At 37.2% G+C, this 22,032-nt stretch overlaps 1 protein-coding gene across 4 annotated transcripts in view; it reads left to right on the top strand.

Moving 5' to 3' along the window:
• The first annotated feature begins 213 nt into the window (after positions 1 to 213).
• Positions 214 to 22,032, top strand: part of CNKSR2 (connector enhancer of kinase suppressor of Ras 2) — a 258,494-nt gene continuing 236,675 nt past the window's right edge. For 3 of the 4 annotated variants that reach the window (XM_060001667.1, XM_060001665.1, XM_060001663.1), the window contains exon 1: positions 472 to 651. In XM_060001667.1, coding sequence (XP_059857650.1) covers positions 588 to 651 — 64 coding nt within the window. In that variant the 5' untranslated portion in view covers positions 472 to 587. Of the gene's footprint in view, positions 652 to 22,032 lie in introns of all 4 variants that reach the window. The other variant, XM_060001666.1, reaches the window with a different exon arrangement.

Below are 22,032 nucleotides of genomic sequence, written 5' to 3'. Positions count from 1 at the left end.
TCGTGCCGGCGCGCGCACGCGCACGCGCCTGGCGCGGCTGCCGTCGGCCCCGGGGGCGGGACCGCGCGGCAGCGAGCGGGCGGGGGGCTCGTGGTGCGCGCGCCCCGCACCCGAGGGCTGCGGAGAGATATTTTGGGTGGCAGGAGGCCCCTCGTCATTTCCGCCGGGCTGCTGGTCGTGCCGGGGGCTTCACTCTCGCGCACGAGGCGAACGGGCAAGTTGGCTGCGGGCGTGTGGCGGCAGCTCCTTCCATTAGCGCTGCGACCCTCGGCAGTGCAAGCCATGAACTGAAGCCCCGGAGGGACGGAGACCCGAGCGGAGTTGCGGAGCCACGGCAGCAGCCGCCGCCTCAGCGGGGAGCGAGCAGACCCGGCGCGGAGCCGCGACCCCGGCGCCTTTCCCTCCCCGTCACCGCTCCCACCGCTGCAGCCGCGAGACTCGACACACAAAAGCCGCTTTCTCCGCGCCGCCCGCCCAGCGAGGCAGCAGCCAGCGAGGGACCCCACCTGAGGGCGGCTCGGGCTGCTGAGTTCGTTTTGTGTCTGAGCTCCGAGCTCCGCGCCCCGCGCGGAACCGACCCTGTGCTCATGGCTCTGATCATGGAACCGGTGAGCAAATGGTCTCCGAGTCAAGTAGTGGACTGGATGAAAGGTAATGCCCGCTGTGCGGAGGGCGAGGCGGCCCTGGGGCTCGGGGTCCCGGCGCACGGGAGGGAAGGGGCGCCCGCCGCGGCCGAGCCCGCCATCGGGGCTGCAGCCGGCTGATCGTGGGGCGCCGAGGGCAGCGGGGGACCTCCAGGGCTGACTGGGGCTCGGGATCCTGGTCTCCTATTGTCTCCAGCCAGTGGCTTCCCATCCGGAGAGGGGCGCGGAGAGCGCGGGGGTGGCCGGGGCGACCCGATGGGAGGCTGGGAGCCGGACGGCGGAATCCCTGTCAGTCTTTCCGGCTCCTAGCTCCCCTTGGTGCCCCCAGGCCGGGAGGACGTGTCGACCCTGCCTTCTCCCCTCAGGGAGGAGCCCCCAGGGACGGTCGCCCGTTCCCCGGCCCCTTTGTTCCTGGGAATCCTGACGCCCCCTTGGCGGCCGCCCCTGCCAAGTGCCTTTTCTTGCGCCAACTCTCCCTGCAACTTTTAAGCCCACATAATGGTGTCACGACGCGGCCGCCGGGGTTTGGATCCGGAGAGCTCCCCCTCTTCCCCAGGTTGGGCTGAGGATGCTCGGGGGATGCGCTGCTTTGGGGGAGAGGAAAACATGCTTCCCCTGGGACAGCATCTGCGCTGGTATCTGTGGCTCCTCCTGTGCATCCCCCCGCGTCCTTTGCCTCCTCCTCTTCTGGCGGCTTGAGGCTTTGAATCTTAAAGCTTTTTATTGGGGGCTCGACCCCAGGTGTAAAGTGATGCACATTCAAGTGTCCCCTCATTTATTCCATCTTGAAGACTCTCCCCTTTTTTCCCCTGGGCAATTTCTAATAACCATACTTAAAGACATTCGCCCTCTTAATCTCAAACGTGGGCTTTTTCTCTGTCCCTGGGCTTTCCTGCCTCACTATCTCCCTCTGTTGTCTGTTGTCTGAGTTAGAGGACCCTCTCCTCACGACCACTGCGCCCCCTCCCATCCCCAAGATTCCTAAGATTTGGGGAATGCTGACAGGGGATGGAGGGGATGGACAAAAAAGGATTCCTCGCCGCACTTGGGAGATGTTAAGAGTTTTGCTTGTGGTTATTCCTAGGCACAAACTCTGGGTGGATTAGTCAGGGCCCAAAGGCTTATCATTTGCAAATGCAGTTTCAAAGATGAGGGAGCCCCTTCTTAGGGCTTGCTTAGCAGTCAGACTTTCTAAGCTCCAGGTACTTTAGAACGAAAGTAGCGTGATTGGAAGTGATTGAGAGCAACAGAGGGAAACTCAATTTTTTTTTCTTTTTCCCCCGAGCCTTTTCAGCCTCTTGCTTGTCTTGTGGATTTTCCTTTATCCATTTGCTTTCCTCTTATTCCCTTACTTGCCCCTTTATTCTTCATTTATTTCGTTTTTCTTTTCTAATATGTGGAAAGTGCTTTGTAACTGCAAAGCGCAGTACAAATGAGAGTGTACTGAATTAAATCGAATTCATTATTTATCGACTGCCCCCCTGTGTGCGGTGCATTGTGCTAAGGTGCCATGGGTGCCATGACTAAGACAAAGTCCTGCAGTGGCTCATTATTTTTTTTCTGTTTCTTCTTCTGTTTTCATATTGCTATTGAAATTCTGCTCTCCTAGATTCCCACCAATTTTTCCCCCCTTCGGATTGTCAGATGCAGACAAACATCTAACTTCTGTGTTTCTCAGTCATGGAAGAAAGAGCCAGAGCACATGCGAAAAGCAAGACTGCTTAATTAAAACCCTTTCTTTGAATTTGCCTAAAAGATTACTTCAATTTGAGTCTTGTTACTGAAATACTCAAAGAAAAGCTGTCTTGGCTCCTTGGGAGTCAGATTACCTTCAGAGACTACCTCTCACAAATTCCCATGATGCTTGTAGTGAGTGCTGCATACTCCATCTTCTTCACCTCCCACCCTCCCAGTACATTCTTGCACTTTCCCCACTCTCTACACTTTAGGTCCACTGAAGCATGTAGAACATATGATGTACATATTCTGACACACATTTTTAGTTTCTCAGTACACTAGTCCTTTAAAAATCTCTCCAGCCTAAAATGCAGCTTCTTTGGAGTTGGGCTTACATCATTAGCTGTGATTTTAAGTGATTGTTATATTTAAGTTGAATAACTTATTTTCATACCTGTTGGTGATGCATCTTAGAGCTATTTGAGAAGACAGAATTTGTGTATCTTTGTATACATTAGACTGGAAGAGAATAACTGATGTCATTATCTGTATATTTCAAGTCCCAAACTGCTTACTGCTGAAATTTCCATAATCTTCATATAAATTTGATTTGAGATATTATCAGAAAATAAGGTTTAAAAAAATACTAAGATGAAACAAGCATTTCCTCAAATTAATTAACTTAATTAAGGTAACGTACACTATTAGCTTAATTAATCCCCCCCACCCTTTTCCCCAAATAAACTTTACAAAATACACTTAAAAATACTTTTCACCCTTTCTTCAGATGCACTAATGTTTAAAAGTCAATTAATTTAGGCTGTAGCTTTGGAATGGCCAAACCTCATTTAGTGTTGTATAATGTATAGTGTTATAAAGGCAGTACCAAAGGATGAACAGGACTTTTGAACAACTGCAGCATTGTGGGAGTTCTTTAAAACATGCTCCTAATGTGACAGTTTCATCATCCTTAACATTTAAAGCATATATATGGCATATGCTTTCACCTAGTCACAATCGTAGATAGTTATAACTCTCTTTAGTAAGGTATATGCTTTATGCTCTTTCTAGGGTATTTTTTTCCTTCACTAAACAGAAAAGGAACCATTAAGCATATAAGAATAGCATGGCCATATGTTTAATGCTTCCAGACAATTTATAGAAGTGCAATAGAAACTCAGTCAGCAGAGAGGGAAATGAAGGGAAAAACCCCTGGCTGACAAGATTATTAAACTTTGGTAGAATATATTCAAGATTAATTATGAAGGACCATATATACACTGCAATTCACTTTATTACTTTTTATTAAAATATATTTGAGGGACACGTAAGTATTAAATTTATGTTAATTATTATTAAAAAACAGTATGAGGAAATACTTCCTATTTTTTTGCTCACCCCTAACTCCACTATTTGTGAAATCCAATACTCATTGAATTTTCTCCTGACAATAGAAATTTGATGTGACACAGTGTCAATGTTAGTTCCAGTAAATATATGAACTCCTCATGAGTCAGTAGAATAAGCATTTATATCCCACATTATCCTGATAGTACTTCAGGCTATTAGGAAATGTCTCATAGCCTTCAAAATTAATTTTAAAAATTAATTTTATAAAAATATTTTTTGAGAAAATCAAATACTCATCATTTAGTGCTTGCAACTAACCTTTTTCAGTTGGAAATTACATTCAGTCCTCCTGTAGTTTTGACAAAATTTTAAAACATAAACCTTTTTACAGTGAATAAAAGCAAAGCAGTTATTGGGAAAAGCTATAGGTAGAAAAGTAGGCCAATAACTGTTTCTAATTTTTGCTCAGTCTGTTACTCTAAAATACATTATTTCTCAGCTCCTGTCTGTTCACTTGCAGGGCCTAGAAATATTTCATAATCTGCAGTTGCTTGAGTCTACTTTTTTTGCCTTCTGAAATACAACAAAAACCTTTGAACACGTTTGGGCCCCTATTATTAATTTTATCATTAATTTTCCTTGTCCATGTCACACCCAATAATTCCAGTTTTTTTCTCACACCTTTTCTGCCTTTTGAAATTCTTTCAAAATATCCAGATGACTAAGATAAAGTTATTTTCCAGGGCCAGCTCCCTTTCTGACATTTTTTCCAGTGATCTTTAATCCCTTTCTGGATCAAATAAAATGGATTATTGTTTTCAGAGTCAACGGACAGGCCCCGCTTTGCTGATCTTCTCTTACGGTCTCTGTAACTTAGCTCCATGCACTCTTATGTTATTATGATTCCTAAAATCATCTAAATTTTTAAGATAGCCTCTGAAGCCATCCCACAATTAACTGCTCTGGTCTTTCCTGTTTACTATAAACCATTTTCTTTAAGAAGCATTCACTGACTTCTAATTTCTGTCCTGATGACTCAGCCTTCTTGAGGACTGAAAATGAAATACATTATTTTAGGTATTAAAAAACAAAGATAAAGCCAACGTTTTGCATACAACCCTAAAAAGAGGAAAATGCAGTGATGAAATAAGATCTATTTAGTGTAAAAGTTTACATGCTCTAGAGGAAAATGTGTCCCATAACGGAAAGCAGTTTTGACAGGTACAATGCCCTTTAGTAATTTTTTTTCCCCCTCATAGGACCCAGAGCTGAAGTTGAAATTTATCTTAATCAGGTGAAGGAAAATGTCAAAATTTTGAGTTAAACTGTTTTGAGAGAGAGATCAGAAATAATTTTGTGGCAGGAACTTGAGAAGTATACACCGTAAGGGAAAAAAAATATGCTAAATGTTTAAATTGGTGCTATTACCTCTTTTTGAAAAATTAGGTTTTTTCTCAATTGCAGCGTGACTAGATAGTAACCAACAATCACCTACTTTGGATTTGACATTTTTGGAACAGGAATTCTTGTCATTTTATACAAAGAGGAAATTTACCTTTTTGATATGTAGAGTTTAGTTCACAAGAAACGTTTTGTTTGTAGTGTCATTAACATTTGCTCCTTAAGGTAACACACATGATATAGTGCATAGTAGGAAAAAAAAGAGTTTATTTATGTAGATGTATTCTAGTTCTTAGATATTTACTTAGTACTTCAGCATGGAAGGTGCTTTGATGGATGAATTTAAATAATTCCCTGCTTTGGAGAAATTAGTCTCTGTAAGGGTTGGCAGTGACATTGGCAAACCTATGCCAAGACAGAGACAGGTACCAACTAGTACATTTGGTAAATTTTAAGAGTTTGCATATGTATACAAGCACCAATGGAAAGAGAAGATGATGATTTTAGTAAGTCAGGAAGGAATCCATGGGGAAGGTTTGAGCAACTGTTTAAGCAGTTTATTTAATTAAGGTATATTCTAAGAGGGATGTATTCTAAATGTAGAAGCACAGCAAGAGACTCTAGAGTTGAGATGGGGCGATTAACCAGAGGCGTTGAGTCTACGTTTGTCTGGTTGAAAGAGAAAGGTGGGCAGTACAGGGAAAGTGAGGGAGGAGCATGAGTAGGTGGCACAAAAGTACAAGAACAAATCTGCATTTCACAAAGACAATAAAACTCTCATCATGTCCTGAGTTTAAATAAATACCGCATTATAAAACTTCGGCTGCCAAAAATAAGCCCATTTCTGTTTCTCAGGAATAATTTGGAAATAATGTTAAAATGAGTTATTTTGAATATTAATTACATCATTAACATTATGTTGTTGGATATTTAGAATTTTACTGATCCAAATTCTTACATGAAGAATGCAGATTGGCTTTTAAATGTTGATGTTGTTCTTAAAGCAATGATAAATTATCATTTTCATTCATAGCAGAGTGACCTCAGATTAGGACCTAACATTTTCTTAATGACTTTTAGCGTTCTATGTGACTTCCCTCACACACAAGGCTTATTGTGAAAGATGAAGCATTAGCTTCTATAAAGAGTCCTAGAAGGATGGATCATCAGTACTAATTTAAAGGTGGGGGAAAGGGAGGGTGAGTAATTTGAAAAACAAAATGGAGTCTAAAGCTTTATGTTTATGAGTTTGTCATGGATTAGTGTCTGGCTCAAGAATAGGCTCATTGTTTTGAATAGCATTCAGTGAGTGAATTCAGTTTTCACGCATAGCATAGGCCTGTGCTACCCAAAATGGTACATTTCTGTGGTTGTGAAAGCCAAATGATCAAAAGCCAAAAAGTTGATTTTTGCTAAGTATTTTAAAATATTATTTTTATATTAAAATAAACATAGATATTATATTCATGGTATAGAAAGCAAAATTGGCATGATTTTAAAGATGAGACCAGAGGCTTAACAGGAATTTTAGCCTTGCAGCAGGCTGTTTTAAAGCTGCGTTTCCCAGACCTCCCAGGGTTATGAGTACACTCTGTTCAGCAGTTAAGGATACATCAGTGGAAAAGTTTGAGAAGTGGTGGTTGGGTTTAGAAAAGGTAAAATTTATGTACTCTGCTTCCTCTTTTTCTCCTCTTGCAAAGGATAAAATATTATCTTTTCAGTCAAGGTCATGATAACTACAGCATCTTACTTTGTTTGATCCATAAACCTGTAGTCAGGATGAACTTCTTGAGAATGATTCCCATCTAATCCTATCTTCCCCATCAGCTTAAAAAATTTAATGGTTTCTCACTGTTTTTAGGATAAAGTCCTTAAAATGGCCTATAAGACCCTGGAAGGTTTGGCTGTTGCCTGTGAGGTAAACCTCATTGCTAGCACTAGCTACTCGGGCCTTCTTTCGGTCCTGTTTACCCAGCCCTTGAGCCTTTGCACTTTTGCTTCACCCAGTTAAATCCTGCTCATCCTTCAGATCTCAAGCATTCCCTCCTCTGCCTCAGAAAAGCCTTCCTGAATCGCCATATCACATCAAATCCTCAGTTATGCACTCTCTTGGTACCGTGTATATCTTCTTTGTTCCATTTGCCAGTTTTATTTTTTACCTTTATTTGTATTATTTGATGAGGGCAGGGAACCCATCTTTTTGCATAACAGTGCATAAGAAAGTATCTGGTGAAAAGTAGGCACTTAGGAAATATTTGTTGAGTAAAGGAATAAATAAATTTATTCACAGATTACTGGTCTGTCGACAAATCTGCTTTCCTAAATGACGATGCACGTAAAGTCCCTTATAATGCCCTAATGGATACTTCAGAGACGAGTTGTATACTGTGTGCCAGAATACAGTGTAAGTAGGGTTGCTTTGTCCATTTTTCATAGTTGTGTTGCTGTCTAGCCAATTCAATGATCGAAATCATGGTGTAGATTCATTTCGTTAAGAAACGTTAATAATTTCAGTGAATCTATAACACTTCCGTGTTTATGCTATAAATATTATTTGCTGATGTCATTTCATAGGCCAACGCAATAGGCAAACTTCTTAAAAAATTAAAACATACCCCTTTTCTTAAGTATTTTCTTTCATACAAATTTTCTAATTGTTTCTTCATTTTGGTGTTTTTAAAAGAACACCATATGGGCTTCCCTGGTGGCGCAGTGGTTGAGAGTCCGCCTGCCAATTCAGGGGACACGGGTTCGTGCCCCGGTCTGGGAAGATCCCACATGCCGCGGAGCGGCTGGGCCTGTGACCCATGGCCGCTGAGCGTGCACGTCTGGATCCTGTGCTCCGCAACGGGAGAGGCCACAACAGTGAGAGGCCCCCGTACCACAAAAAAAAAAAAAAAAAAGAACACCATATATTTTGGAATGCATGGTAGAATGAAATTGAAAAAAATGCCTTACATTTTTCCTCTTAAAAAAGTAAAGAAAATAAAGTTCATATAAGAAATTTAAATATATTTTTCTGTTGTGAGAAGAAAATGCCCTTTATTTGTTAATATAGAGGATAAAATGAAAAAAAAAAAGCCCGTTAGCTTAATGAGAACCATTATCTTCTCATTATATTTAATGTTGAATCTACATTTTTATTAATAGGAATAAAATTAAGATATTTAAAGATGCATCTTAAATCAGCATTTGTTATATAACCTCATCTCACTCTGATTTTCAAAAATAAATTTTAATTTTTTAAACCAAATATAAATTTATTTGGACTAATTTTTGAAGAGCACTCATTAAGAACCTATGTAGATAGTTACTGTAAAGCATAACTTGTTGCATACAGGTGCCTCATGTGGATTTTTTGTGAATTACATGCTACTAGTAGGCACGTTATAGAGATTTTTCTAATAAAGTGTGCCCCTCCCCCTAAATTTAGAATTGTTAAAACATAAATCAGAATAAGTGAAATTTTTAAGACTTTAACATAACTTTGCCTGTCTGTTAACTCTTAATAAAACAACACCTTCGGGCTTAAATGTTCTAGCTAGTACTGCAAATCAGTGGATTGCAATTGTGCCCTGGTTTGAATTACAAATAACCATTAAACATGCTAGTATTTTTTTTAACTTGAAAGATGTATTTAATTTCTTGTTCAATTCCAATTTAAATTACAATCATTAATTCTAATAGAAGCTTTCATTATCTTATTCTTTCAATTTCAGAAAAGAAAGGGTTGTGGGTATTTGCATAAATTCATTGAATTTTAAATTTTACTAAAGTACAATAACTGCTGTTTTAGTTTTCTGTGTTCATCTATTGAATATTTTGTCACAACATAAAATTGTTTTAAAAACCAAGATTTATTAAATAAACCAAAACTCACAATGGCATTAATGTATTCTAGTTTGCCACAGTAAGAACACTGTTACATAACTAATATCAAATGTAGCATACTTGTCTGTTTTATATTTACTTGACATTAATGTTCTTGGAAATTAGTTTTTTTTTTTTTGCGATACGCGGACCTCTCACTGTTGTGGCCTCTCCCGTTGTGGAGCACAGGCTCCGGACACGCAGGCTCAGCGGCCATGGCTCATGGGCCCAGCCGCTCCATGGCATGTGAGATCTTTCCGGACCGGGGCATGAACCCGTGTCCCCTGCATCGGCAGGCGGACTCTCAACCACTGCGCCACCAGGGAAGCCCCAGAAATTAGTTTTATTAGGTAGGTTGGATAGTCTTCTGATAAGATGATAGGAAGAAACTGCGTTGTTACTTGCTTTTAAAGTGTTACCCAATATCCTCTTGTTTGTTTGAACTTTTTATTTTGTTTCAGCCATATCTGCTATTTTTAAAATGGGCTTGCAACATGGTTTTTGTCTAGAAGAAATCAATGGAAGGCTGACTTAGATCCTGTATTTTACTTTTTCCAACTTGTTTACACAAAGATTACAAAATAATCTATTTTTTAGCAAGATGTTAGACTTCTAATTAATTTATTAATAAAAAACCTTTGAAATACTTGTTTTAAGTAATTATGCTCAATGAGTAATTTCAACAGCATTAGCGGAATTCTTGTTATAATTTTGGTATGTTTTATATGTGTATGTGGGAGTTTATTTCAGCTATCCATATTATTTTCAAAATGTTTGATACTCCTGGCGACTTGTGATTTTTTTTCACCTGGCTGAGCAGAAAATTCATATTTTAAGTTTGTGTAATTCACTTATATTTTGGCTATGTAAACGAGGTACTGGGCTATTAAAAATATATATAAAAGAGAAAGAATTGTAGAGTTGTTGCTACTGGTGCTCAAAATAGACATTAGAGTCCAGTTGCTAGTTTTTCTCCCTGCCTGCCAGAGCCTGTGTGGAAACCAAGTTGAGTGTGGTACGAGCCCGCATATGGATGGCAAGGCAGGTGCTCCTTCCTCATTTCCCTCTGCATTGGTGACATGGTGAGTTTTGCGACCGTCTCTGTTGGCACCAATGTTGCATTAAATTAATGACAGGTTTGCTTATCTAGAAGGCTGCTACCTTGCCCAACAGCTGTCAGACCAGAGGCTTTCAATTTGATGTTGAATTGTGACAAGCAGAGAGCAGCTCATTCTGTGGAATGTTTAGAGCTAGATAATTTTTCTTTCTAATCTGTCCCTAGACATAATGTTTTAAGTCTATTTATGGTAAAAACATGCTAATTCAGATTGTTTATTTGGGATTTGTGATAATTTGAGTAGGTTCCTATTGAACTTTACTTTTGATATGTGAAGAAAGGGCTTGCTGATCAATCTAATAGTGTAATTAAGATTGGAAAGAAATTGTTTGATCCTGGAGGATGTGATGTTTTTAAGTATCATACTTTGCCAGGAGCCATTTCCATAGTGAAAATATGCAAGCTAGAAATGAGTTATATTTTTAGTTAGGATTTCTACATACTTGGTTGGAATCAGTTTTTTGACTTTTTGGAATATTTTTGCAAACATCCTGTAGTACAGCTTGGTTCTTCCCCTCATTAGCCCATGTTATAAAGGTCTCATGCATTTCACATCTATTAGTAGTAGTAGTACTTAAAAGTGAAATAAGGGACAGTTGTTAACACCCTTTAACAGGTAAGTTACAGAAGTTAAGCAGCTCAACAGAGATGTACAGCTGTTCAGTGATGGAATTAGGTTGAACATTAACTCTTTTTTCTTTTCTGCCTACTGGATTGGATTTACACTTCCATGGATGAAGAACATAGTTCAAGTTTATACATAATTATCTTAAGACTTGACTTTTTAAAAGTTTCTGAATTTTCTACCTTTTAAAAATTGGCACCATTTAGTATATAATAAAGAGTACTTTGAAATCAGATGCCTGTGTTAGTTATATCCAGGCTCCATTACTTCCTAGCTGTGTGATCTTAGTGAGGGAGGGTTGAAGTAACTTGCCAGGTTTTCTCATTTTTGTAAAATAGGGGTGATAATATTACCTACCTCATAGGGTTATGGTATGCTTAAAACGATGCCTAGCACACAGCAAGTGCATGATAAAGGTCAGCTTTTTTTTAATTATGAAGAAGTTTCATTCTATTGGTAATCTTCAGAGGCAGAACTATTAATAGATAATATTTATTGACTACTTACTATATACCGTGTACTGTGCTAGGTGCTTTCCCTGCGTCATCTTATACTTATCCTAGCCCTGAAAGGTTGGAATTATCCCTGTTTTACAGATGCAGAAACTTTTTCTTAGAAACATTGAATCACTTGTCCTGTATACCAAAATATTTATCAAGCAGGTGTTCAATAAATATTTTCAAGAATGAATAAATATTAAGTGGAAGAAGCAGAATTTGAATGAATTTCTAACTGGTTCTAAAACATAATATGATTACCTTGCCTTTCTACCAGGGATAGATGTGACATGAGAGGAATCCTGGGAACATTTGCAAAGATGTTGATGTCCTCTCTGTCAGACCTACTTTCTTAAGTGTGTGGTAAGGTGGGGTGTGGTCATTGGGTTCTTTTGACCTCTATAGGGGTGTGTGTGTGTGTGTGTGTGTGTTGTGTGTGTTGTTGGTTGGTGATAAAGCGTTTCCACTCAAAATAGAACTTTAGCCAGTGACAAAAATGCCTCATACAACTATAGTATTGGTGACATTTTTTTTTTGACCATGCTGCACGGCATGAGGATCTTAGTTCCCTGACCAGGGGTCAAACCCGTGCCCTCTGCAGTGGAAGCACAGAGTCTTAACCACTGGGCGCCCAGGGAAGCCCCTCATCTTTCTTATTTTGAAGTGAACTCCAAGAGTTTGATGCTCTCCTCTTCTGAGTGTAGACCTAGGCAAAAGATCTACTTTAGGCTACTACTACTAACCAGCCCAGTTCTGAGATGTTTTGTTCTCAAAGGATTGCTAATAAAAGTACATGGTGCCTCATGAAAAGATGCTCAACATCACTAAGCTTCAGGGAAATGCAAATCAAAACCCCAATGAGATATCACCTCACACCGTCAGAATGGCTGTCATCAAAAATACCACAAATAATAAATGTTGGCAAGGATGTGGACAAAAGGCAACCTTAGTTCATTCATGGTGGGAATGTAGATTGGCACAGGCACTATGTAAAACCGTATGGAGATTCCTCAAAAAATTAAATAGCTAGAACTACCATATGATCCAGCAATTCCATTCTTGGGTATATATCTGAAGAAAATGAAAACACTAATTAGAAAAGATACATGCACCCCAGCGTTCATAGCAGCATTGTTTACAGTAGCCAAGATATGGAAGCACCCTAAGTGTCTGTCAACAGATGAATAGATAAAGAAGATGTGGTATATACACACACACACACACACACACACACACACACACACACACACACACACAGGAATATTACTCAGCCATAAAAAAGAATGAAATTTTTCCATTTGCAGCAGTATGAATAGACCTAGAGGGTATTATGCTTAGTGAAGTAAGTCAGACAGAGAATGACTTACTTTAAAGTGTATGTTTTCACTTATATGTGGAATTTAAAAACTAAATGAAAGAGTATGACAAAACAGAAACAAACTCATAGATACAGAGAACAAACTAGGGGTTACCAGTGGGGAGAGGGGTCGGAGGAGGTACCGATGGGGAAGGGGAAGGGGATTAAGAAGTACAAACTACTATGTTTAAGTTAAAATAAGCTACAAGGATGTAATGTACAGCACAGAGAATATAACCATTATTTTATAATTCCTCTAAATGGAGTATAATCTGTAAAAATACTGAATCACTGTGTTGTACACCTGAAACTAATATAGCATTGTAAATCAACTATACTTCAATAAAAAAATGTTTTTAAATTTGTAAAAGAACTGATACTTCCATAAGTATGAATAAACATCTAGAGTATTTAAAAAATATAGTTAATATGCACTTATAAATTTAAAAATACCCTCCCCCCCAAAAGTAGTGGTGCCTGATAATAGATGTTCCTAAGGAGCATTACATTTTACTACAAATACAGGCATACCTTGGAGATATTGTGGGTTTTGTTCCAGGCCACGGGAGTAAAGCAAATATTGCAATAAAGTGAGTCACATGAATTTTTTGGTTTCCCAGTGCATATAAAAGTTGTGTTTACACTCTACTGTAGTCTATTAAGTATACAATAGCATTATATCTAAAAAAGTGTATATACCTTAATTAAAAAATACTTTATTGCTAAAATATGCAAACTATCATCTAAGCCTTCAGCAAGCTGCAGTAGTAACATCAAAGATCACTGATCACAGGTTATATTACAAATATAATTATGAAAAAGTTTGAACTACTACAAAAATTACCAAAAGGTGACACAGAGACATGAAGTGAACAAACGCTTTTGGAAAAATGTCACCGATAGACTTGCTCAATGCAGGGTTGCCACAAACCTTCAATTTGTAAAACAACAAAATGTCTGCGAAGCACAATAAAGTGAAGTGCAATAAAATGAGGTACACCTGTAAGGGCCTTGATTATATTCTGTTGTTTATATTTACCAAGTAGTGGTTAGCATTGCTATCTATTGCAATACATTTCATTAGTGTTTCTTTGAACAGCAGACTTTATTCAGTACATTTCTATAGCTTGGAAACCCTTACCTACCTAGTAAATGGTAATCGTTCTACCCAAGTTATTTTGTTTTGTTTGGAAATTCTTTTTTCGTAGACCAAATTGTGATATGAAACGATAGCATAGTGAATCACACAAAAAACGTATATGCTGGAGAAAATTTAATCATTATCTGTCAGAAAACTATTGTAAAATCGTAATATACAGAGTGGTCAAGTTGAGCTAGAGATGTTTGATCAATTGAGTACTTGTAAAATGGTAATGATAGATACAGTTACATCCACATTATGTTTTAAAACGATACACATGGTTTTGCCTGTGTATCTAAAATATATATTCTGGCATGTATTTTTGAAACTTAAAGTAAGATTTGTTCAGAGTAAAAACACAAAGATGATATTTTCTGTTTCTCCTTATTTTCCTTTAATAGACTTGAGGTGAGTTTGTTCTAGGCTGGAAGTTTTAAAATAAGTGAAAACAACTTAATTGTTCTTTGGTTGTGGAGAGAATGATTTGAAATCTCTCATTTTTTATGAAAGCTACAACAGCCAGGACAATAGACATTTAAAAAATAACATCAACTGTGAACTGTGGTAATTACCAACTATTTTGAAGTTGCCTTAGCATTGTCCATTTGATTCTGTAAAGCACTTTTTCTCTCCTAATGTGCTCATTATTTTTCAAAATCCATACAAATTAAAATTAATTTTGTTTGGGCATGTTTTTGAGAATTTTGTCACTTTTTTTGAAAAAGTTGTTGACATCCTGTGTTGATAAGTGGTCTGGTAAGAGATAGACTTTTAAATGTGGTAACATAATGAATCTCCATCTACATTAATTTTAAGATGTGTCTAATTTAATATTTAAACAAAATGGTTTCTAATTTTGAGGGGTTTTTTTTTCATATGAGACTGTTTTGCCAGCTTGTTTTTACAGTTGTGACCAGCACACACAGAGAAAATAAATACCGGTTTGTAGGGCAAAAATAGAGACACAGATGTAGAGAAAAAACGTATGGACACCAAGGGGGAAAAATGGCAGGGGTGGTGGTGGTGGTGGTGGGATGAATTGGGAGATTGGGATTGACATGTATACACTAACATGTATAAAATAGATAACTAATAAGAACCTGCTATATAAAAAATAAATTAAAAAAATAAAATAAATACAGCAAAATAATACTTAGGGATCTACTAACATTTTTTTTCCTACTGATGTACCAGTAATAAGATCACAAAAAATTAAGGCTGGTTATGTATCTCTAAAAAATAAGAATTTAAAAATATATACACACACACTCACCCCTACAACACTATTATTACACCAAAATTCATTTCTTAATATTAAATATCTAGTTTAAATTTCTAGTTTCATAAATGTCATAAACAGTTTTACAGTTTCTTTTTTCCTTAAATCAGGATCCAAATAAAGCCCACACATTGTAGTCTACCTTATTTTTTTTCCTACATCAATCCTTTTGGACTCAGTACTCGCTTTACATGACAGACATTATTTAATGTCTCTTGAAATAAAATTCATATATAATAAAACCTACCTCATATTATTAAAAAATTCACTGTAATGCCTTTATTGTAATAAAAAGGGAAAATAATTAAATAAGATCAGTTTCTGTTGTACGTAGGTGCTTAAAATGACTGTACTGTAAAAAACTATAATTGATATGTTTGCCTACTTATAATGAGCATACCTGGATTTAAGACAAGCAAGCAGTAAGTTCAGAAGTCATTCTATAAGTACAAGAAAATGGAAGAGCAGATGAATTGATAGACACTGGAATAAAAATGAGTATTAGAACAGGTAACAGGCTAGACTCATTTGATATGTCACTCTAATAATTCCTGTTGAACATTTAAAAGTCATATTAAAAGGAACCTCAGCTTTTTGGAGAAATGGCAGATTCTAGAGCTGAGAAGGGAAAATTTAAGATGAGTCTGGAGCATCTTGTGCCAGAAAGTAAGGAAGTGCTCAGAAAACACAATGATGAGGGCACGTCACAGACTTGGAAGCCATTCTGAAAGAGCTTTCAGTGGCCGAAGCTGGAACAATTTGAGCAACAAAAATAGTATTGGATTTTAATTCAGTGCATAAAATAAATAGAGTCCATACTGATGTAAATAAATGTCTGAATAAAGAAAGAAGTGAGGGAGGAGAGAAAAATCTCCCATAAAGATAATTCCAAATATTTTACGTAGATACTCCCATCTCAAGGAAGTGACACTTAACTCCCCGCTTTTTGATTGTGGGTTGAACTTAGTGACCTGTTTCCAAAGAGTAGAGTGTGGGAAGGGGAAATATAACTTCATTGGAGGAACCTAGTGAACACTGCGTCAGCCAGGTGATCAAGGTTTGCATCATCAGTGATAAGTCATGTTGATCGCGTGTACCCTTGATATGATGTGGTGAGAATGGCACTTCACCTCTGTGGTCTTCCTCCCCCAAACCCATAATTCCAGTCTAACCAGGAGAAAAACATTAGACAAATCCAAATTTATGGACATTTTACAAAATACCTGACCACTACTCCTTCAAAACTGTCAAGGTCATCAGAAACAAGGAAAATGTGAGAAACACAGACCATAGGAGGCTAGGGAGACATGAGGACTATTTGTATTATGGTGTCCTGGATAGGATTCTGAGATAGAAGAAGTCTGATAGGAAAAAACTAGTGAAATCAAAATGAGGTGTGGAGTTTAGTTAATAGTGATATACCAGTGCTGTTCCTTAGTTGTGACAAATGTGTCGCAGTAATGTGAGCTGTTAATAATAGAATATGGATGACAGGTATGCAAGAACTTTGTACTATTTTTGCAACTTTTCTGTAGACCTAAAACTATTCTGAAATATTTATTTAAATAAAATAGAGTTAAATTTATTTTCAAATTTGGTTATACCAAAATGTAAGCAATATCTCATGTGAAATAACTTAGGTTTGCCCTTTTGTAAGTGTTAATAATAAACTCTTTCAAATGTAAACAAAAAAAGTCATGTGGGATACAGGCAGTTCTTAAGTGTGGGACTGTTGCATTCGTTGGTCTAGCAATCATTCAGTAACCTGATCATTGTGATAACCTGAAACTCCCCACAATACTCAAAATGCACCCAAGGGACAACATTGACCTTGGCCTGGCAGCAAGAACCTCTGCCTTACCTCTTGGCTCCTGTGTAAACCTCATGCTCTTCTACATGTGAAAAAATAATTTTTTGAGTGAATGTCATACCTGGTTTCCCTTCAACTGAAGTTCATCTTTTTACTTGATTAGCTTTTGTTTTTAACTTTTTGCTAATCAGGAAATGTGTTTAAGAAAAGGAAACTGAATGTACATGGGATAGGGTGGAGACCACCAAAATTTAGCTCCATCTCCCTACGTATTTTACTTCACTGCTAACAGATTGGCAGGTAAACTCTTGGACAGAAGAGTGTGCTATTCTAAACCTTGTTAACAAAGCCTGATTCCCAGCAATTTTTCTAATTGTAGTTTCTTTTTCCTGCAGACACTGTGTAGGAATGTTAAACAAGGCATGAACATTTTTGAGCAAATAAATGTGGTTTATAATAATTGATTTTAGGCTGAATATATAAACGTGTATATAAATATGCATGCATATTTACGTAGGCAAGATATTTGCCTAGGGCAGATATGTTGAAATGGAATATAACCAAATGAACTTTTCTCATTGCTTTTCTACGAGACAGTCAGCATTTTTCTTTTTGTCACTAAATGTAACACCTTATTTTCATTGTATTACGGGGTCATGTAGTGTGTTTAGTAGTTGAGTTCTGGGTATGAGAGTGGCTGTAACTTAACACCTCCTTTGGTCACATCTCTAAGAAATTATATTTGATTTCAAAACAGAACTACTTTAATATTTGCACTTTATTCCTGTGTCTTTCTTATTATTATCTTCCTTGTTTTCTAGTTTACTGGTGTGAAAATTCTAAAAGGAACAGCCTCTGGTAATAAGTAGATAAAATTGTGACTGGGAATTTAACGCATTAACCTGATAATCAGGGTTTTTTTCTTGCCACAATAAACTGAAATGTTATATGGATCACAATTTCATCTTACTTGATTCTTTGTTATTAATCCACTTCTATGAAAGTGTGAAATTCTGCTGATATTGATGTGAATGTCTTAGAATTGCCTTCCTGGCTTGTCCTGATTTCATGCTCTGAGTATCAGCCTGGATATGCATTAACGTGTTCTCTGTGAAATACTTCTGTTTTTTGTACAAGGTATTTCTTAAGGTATGCTCACAAGAATGAAGGAGAGTTAATTTTGTTTTCTTCTGCTTTGATATGTTTTAGTAAGGTAAGAATGTTTTGAATTTAAAGAAATCTTTAAAAAAAAGTCTGTGTAGATTGTACATTAAATATCAAGGATTTGAAGCTGTCTTTGAATATGTGACTGGAAAAAATGGGTTGACTTTCCAAGATTCTCACATATCTATCCCAGGATAGAATCTATCCCAAGGTAGGTGGGCAACATTTAGATTGAAATTGTTTTCACAACTTTCCAATGATACTTTTCATAACAAAAGTACACAGATTTAGGATGACTAGCTATTATGGTAATACAGTCTCATAATAATTAAAAACAGAATGTTAGAAGCAAATTGTGTGATTTACATGACTTATGAAATACAGATGGCGAGAAGTAGACTTGGAAGCTTTTTCAGAGTGCAGATGGCCATGAGTTCTTCAGAGAAGTTAATTAAGAGTAATCGTTGTATAGTAGCCACTGTCTTGTAGGCTGCCATGAATTTAATATTCTACTTTCCCCAATAAAAATGCCAGATGATGCCTTTCAAGGCTGCTGAAAACATCTTTATTACCTGTAGCCATGCCAAAGGACTCACTCCCCTACTGTACCCCTCTCTTTCCGCATCTCTACATTTAATACAGATGAATTAAAAAAAAAGATTAAAGGGACAAATATCTAGTAGGAAGCACTGTATGTAGAAGACAATACAAATTATTTGTAGTACTGAGTTGGAACTGGAAATCTCTCCAGTTGTGACCCAACCTAAATTCTGTCCCGTTGTGTGTGTTTAACTCGCCTCTTCATTTCTCAAGCCTTCTGTTTCTTTATCGGAAAATGAGGGTAAGGAAAATATGCTTTATAGGGAATTCTGAAGAATAGTCAACATGTAGTCCGAGTAGAAATGGAGTAACATTTTGACACTGGCAAAAATAGTTTATTATTAATTACTGAATAGGATTTTTAAATGAGATTTATGGAAAAGAATTTTTAAGTATTCCAGTTTAGAAATAAATTGCTGGCTATAGCTCACATATGTTTGCCTTAAGACAAAGAAGATTATACTGATTTTAAAATGTATTTGGAGTATGGATTTCAGGTGGCTGGGTCTCGGAAACGCTTTTCCTCTTACTAGCTTCTTTGTCTTGTGTGTAGCCACTTCTCTAACAGCTTTATTGGAGCCTTTCTCTCCAGTTTTTTCCTTATGTGAGTCAAATGATCACTTAAGTAATTCAGCCTAATTATTAGAATGGTATATCTCACTCTTCCTGGCAGGAAACCCAGTACAAAAGTCCTAAAGGCATTGCTGTTGATGCTCCACTATCCCTGGCTAAGTCTCGACCAGTATGAGCCTCATCTCAGTAGTAGTCCTTGCATATCATGGTTCCTCATACTTCTCATCTTTATTTTACCAAAAGGTTTATGACCATTGAAATTTCATTTTTCAGCCATTGTCAGAAGATTGGAATATAAGAGTTTTATCAACACAGGCATATACAAGGTGATCAAAATTATTAAATACTGAATCTGTGCAATGAAAATAACAGGCACTTATGAGCACTAGAGCTCCATTTAAGTGGTAAGAATGTATTGACTTTTCATAGGAGAAACAGTCAATTGTAAGAAACAAATGAACCAATTCATTTGAGCTTGGATCACTGAAAACAAGGGGGAATCACTGGCAAAACAATGCCTTTTCTCATTCATGTGTCACAAGTGGTATTTGGATTGAGGACAATTGAGAAGCATTAAGACTACAAATTAGTTCCTGTATTTTATATTATGGAATGGTTGTTGGAAAGTGTATTTTCCCAGTGTTACTATGCTAGATTTTTTTTTAAATTACAAGCAGTTTTGTTTTTCTTCTTATGTTTCACATCTGCAGTTGTGTTTTCCTTGGAAAAATGCTCCATATATCTAGCATTGGTGCACTCATGTAAATGATGTCAACTCATATATAAAATTTGGTTTAGAAGAATTTTTAAAATACAGAAATTGATTACGAGCCTCCTTTTAATCAGTGTAATAACAATGTTGACTTTAAAGCTTTTGAGAAATATTTTTCTCCATAATTTTATTACTACTTTTCCTCCATCTTTTTGATTTTGTATGATAAATGACAGAGGACAATAATATGCCATATTTTATTCTTTCATTCAAACTTTGAAGATCATTTGGATTTTTTTGGTCACCCCTGAGCCATTTATAACTCATTTTTTAAAACCATGTAAATTTTAAATTAAATGAATGTCTTTTAAAAAGTGAGATCATGTGGTTGAGACAGCTATACTTCTGTCAGAGTTACCTAGGGTAAATAATTTGGACTTCTGGTTTTCTTTAAAAAAAATTGGGTGACACGTTCTCCTTTAAAACTCTAAGATTCTCTGATTCTAAATTTTTAATTCCTTCTCATATTTGGTTTAGAAGCAATGAATGACGAGATTCTTGATTTTCTTTATATCTACTTTAGTGACAGTTGGGACTTATGAATTTTTAGAAGGTTTAATTTTTTTCTGTTCTATAAATTGAATGTCATGCATAAAACTTCATGTACTTTACATAAAGACTTGTTATGTAACAAAAGCAGAAGGTGTATTTTTGATGTTGTAGGTGGATCTGAATCCTTCAAGTCTGTGCCATCAGTGCCAGATTACTTTGACAAATTCTGGTTAGCAAATTCCTAATATACTAGGTAACAAATCTCTCTCCTTTTTCCCCTTTTCTATAATCGTTCACTACTGAAAACTGTAACTCCCAAGTTTAGCAAGGAGCAGATACCTCCTGGTCCCTTGCATAGTCTAACTCCTCGCATTCTTTCTCTACCTACTTGGTAATATTTAAAAAATTTTTAAGGTAGCTGACAAGTCCTACTGTATAAAAATAAAAATATGAATTACTAATGTACTCATAAGACCAAGGAAAAAGTAAATTAGAATATGTGGTATGTGCAAGTTGACATGGAATATCTGGGAAAAAAAACAATGCTTTTTGTTCTTGGTGTTCATTTTTTAATCATCCCTTTAAAATCAGGGTCTGTGTAATGTTCTATTAAGTGATTTCTAGATATGTGCAAATGCATCAAACAGATTTGTATTAATGAATGTAGTGCAAGTACATCCCTTAAATTCTTAGCAAAATTTACAGGTATTTTTATAAACCTTTAACATTTATGGTTTTAATTATATCTGATAGGCAAATTCAAAGTAAACTCAAGTACAGTACTTATGTCCCTTTATTGAAACACATCATTAGTTAAAACAGTGTGTAACATTTCTTTTATAAAAGAACATGCTGGGCTTCCCTGGTGGCGCAGTGGTTGAGAGTCCGCCTGCCGATGCAGGGGACATGGGTTCGTGCCCCGGTCCGGGAAGATCCCACATGCCGCGGAGCGGCTGGGCCCGTGAGCCATGGCCGCTGAGCCTGCGCGTCCGGAGCCTGTGCTCCGCAACGGGAGAGGCCACAACAGTGAGAGGCCCGCGTACCGCAAAAAAAAAATAAAAAAAATGAAAGAACATTCTTAGTTTGTTACACTGACACTCTTGTTCTCTGTGAGATGAATTGATAGATAGATGAATTGATAAGAAAGAACTTACAGAAATCTCTTGGTCCTCTGCCATCATCATGTTTCATGTAACCAACCGAACTCAGGTTGGTTAAAGGACTTGTCTAGATTCACATATCTTTCTATTACCAAAATTACAAAAAGACAGCTCAGAAAGAGTATGATGCATAGATCTTTTCATTGTTATAAGGACAGCTCTGTTAGGAACAAAAGAGAATGAATTCTTTTGATCACTGGTGTCAAAGCTAGAACACGTCTTGATTAACACATGCAACAAGCCTACTTCATAGAATAATCCCCTCATTAAGAATGTTCAGTTTAGGTTTCGTTTTATCATAATCGAATGTAAGATTCATAGAATGCCAAACCCCATTTACAGGGAGTTAAAATGCTATTAACTGCTAGAAAAACTTCTCCTGATGGTCTTCTAATCTCTGTGTGCTATGACTCAGTGATTTTAAATGTCATTTTCTAAGGCTTTGCAGTTTGTTAGTATAGTCAAGTGCAACAGGATTAAATCCAAATCTGGACACACAGTAG

This window comes from Delphinus delphis, chromosome X (assembly GCF_949987515.2).
Source record: "Delphinus delphis chromosome X, mDelDel1.2, whole genome shotgun sequence".
NCBI lineage: Eukaryota > Metazoa > Chordata > Mammalia > Artiodactyla > Delphinidae > Delphinus > Delphinus delphis.
Note: the sequence above shows the minus strand (reverse complement) of the source record. Positions and strands in the feature narration are given on the sequence as shown.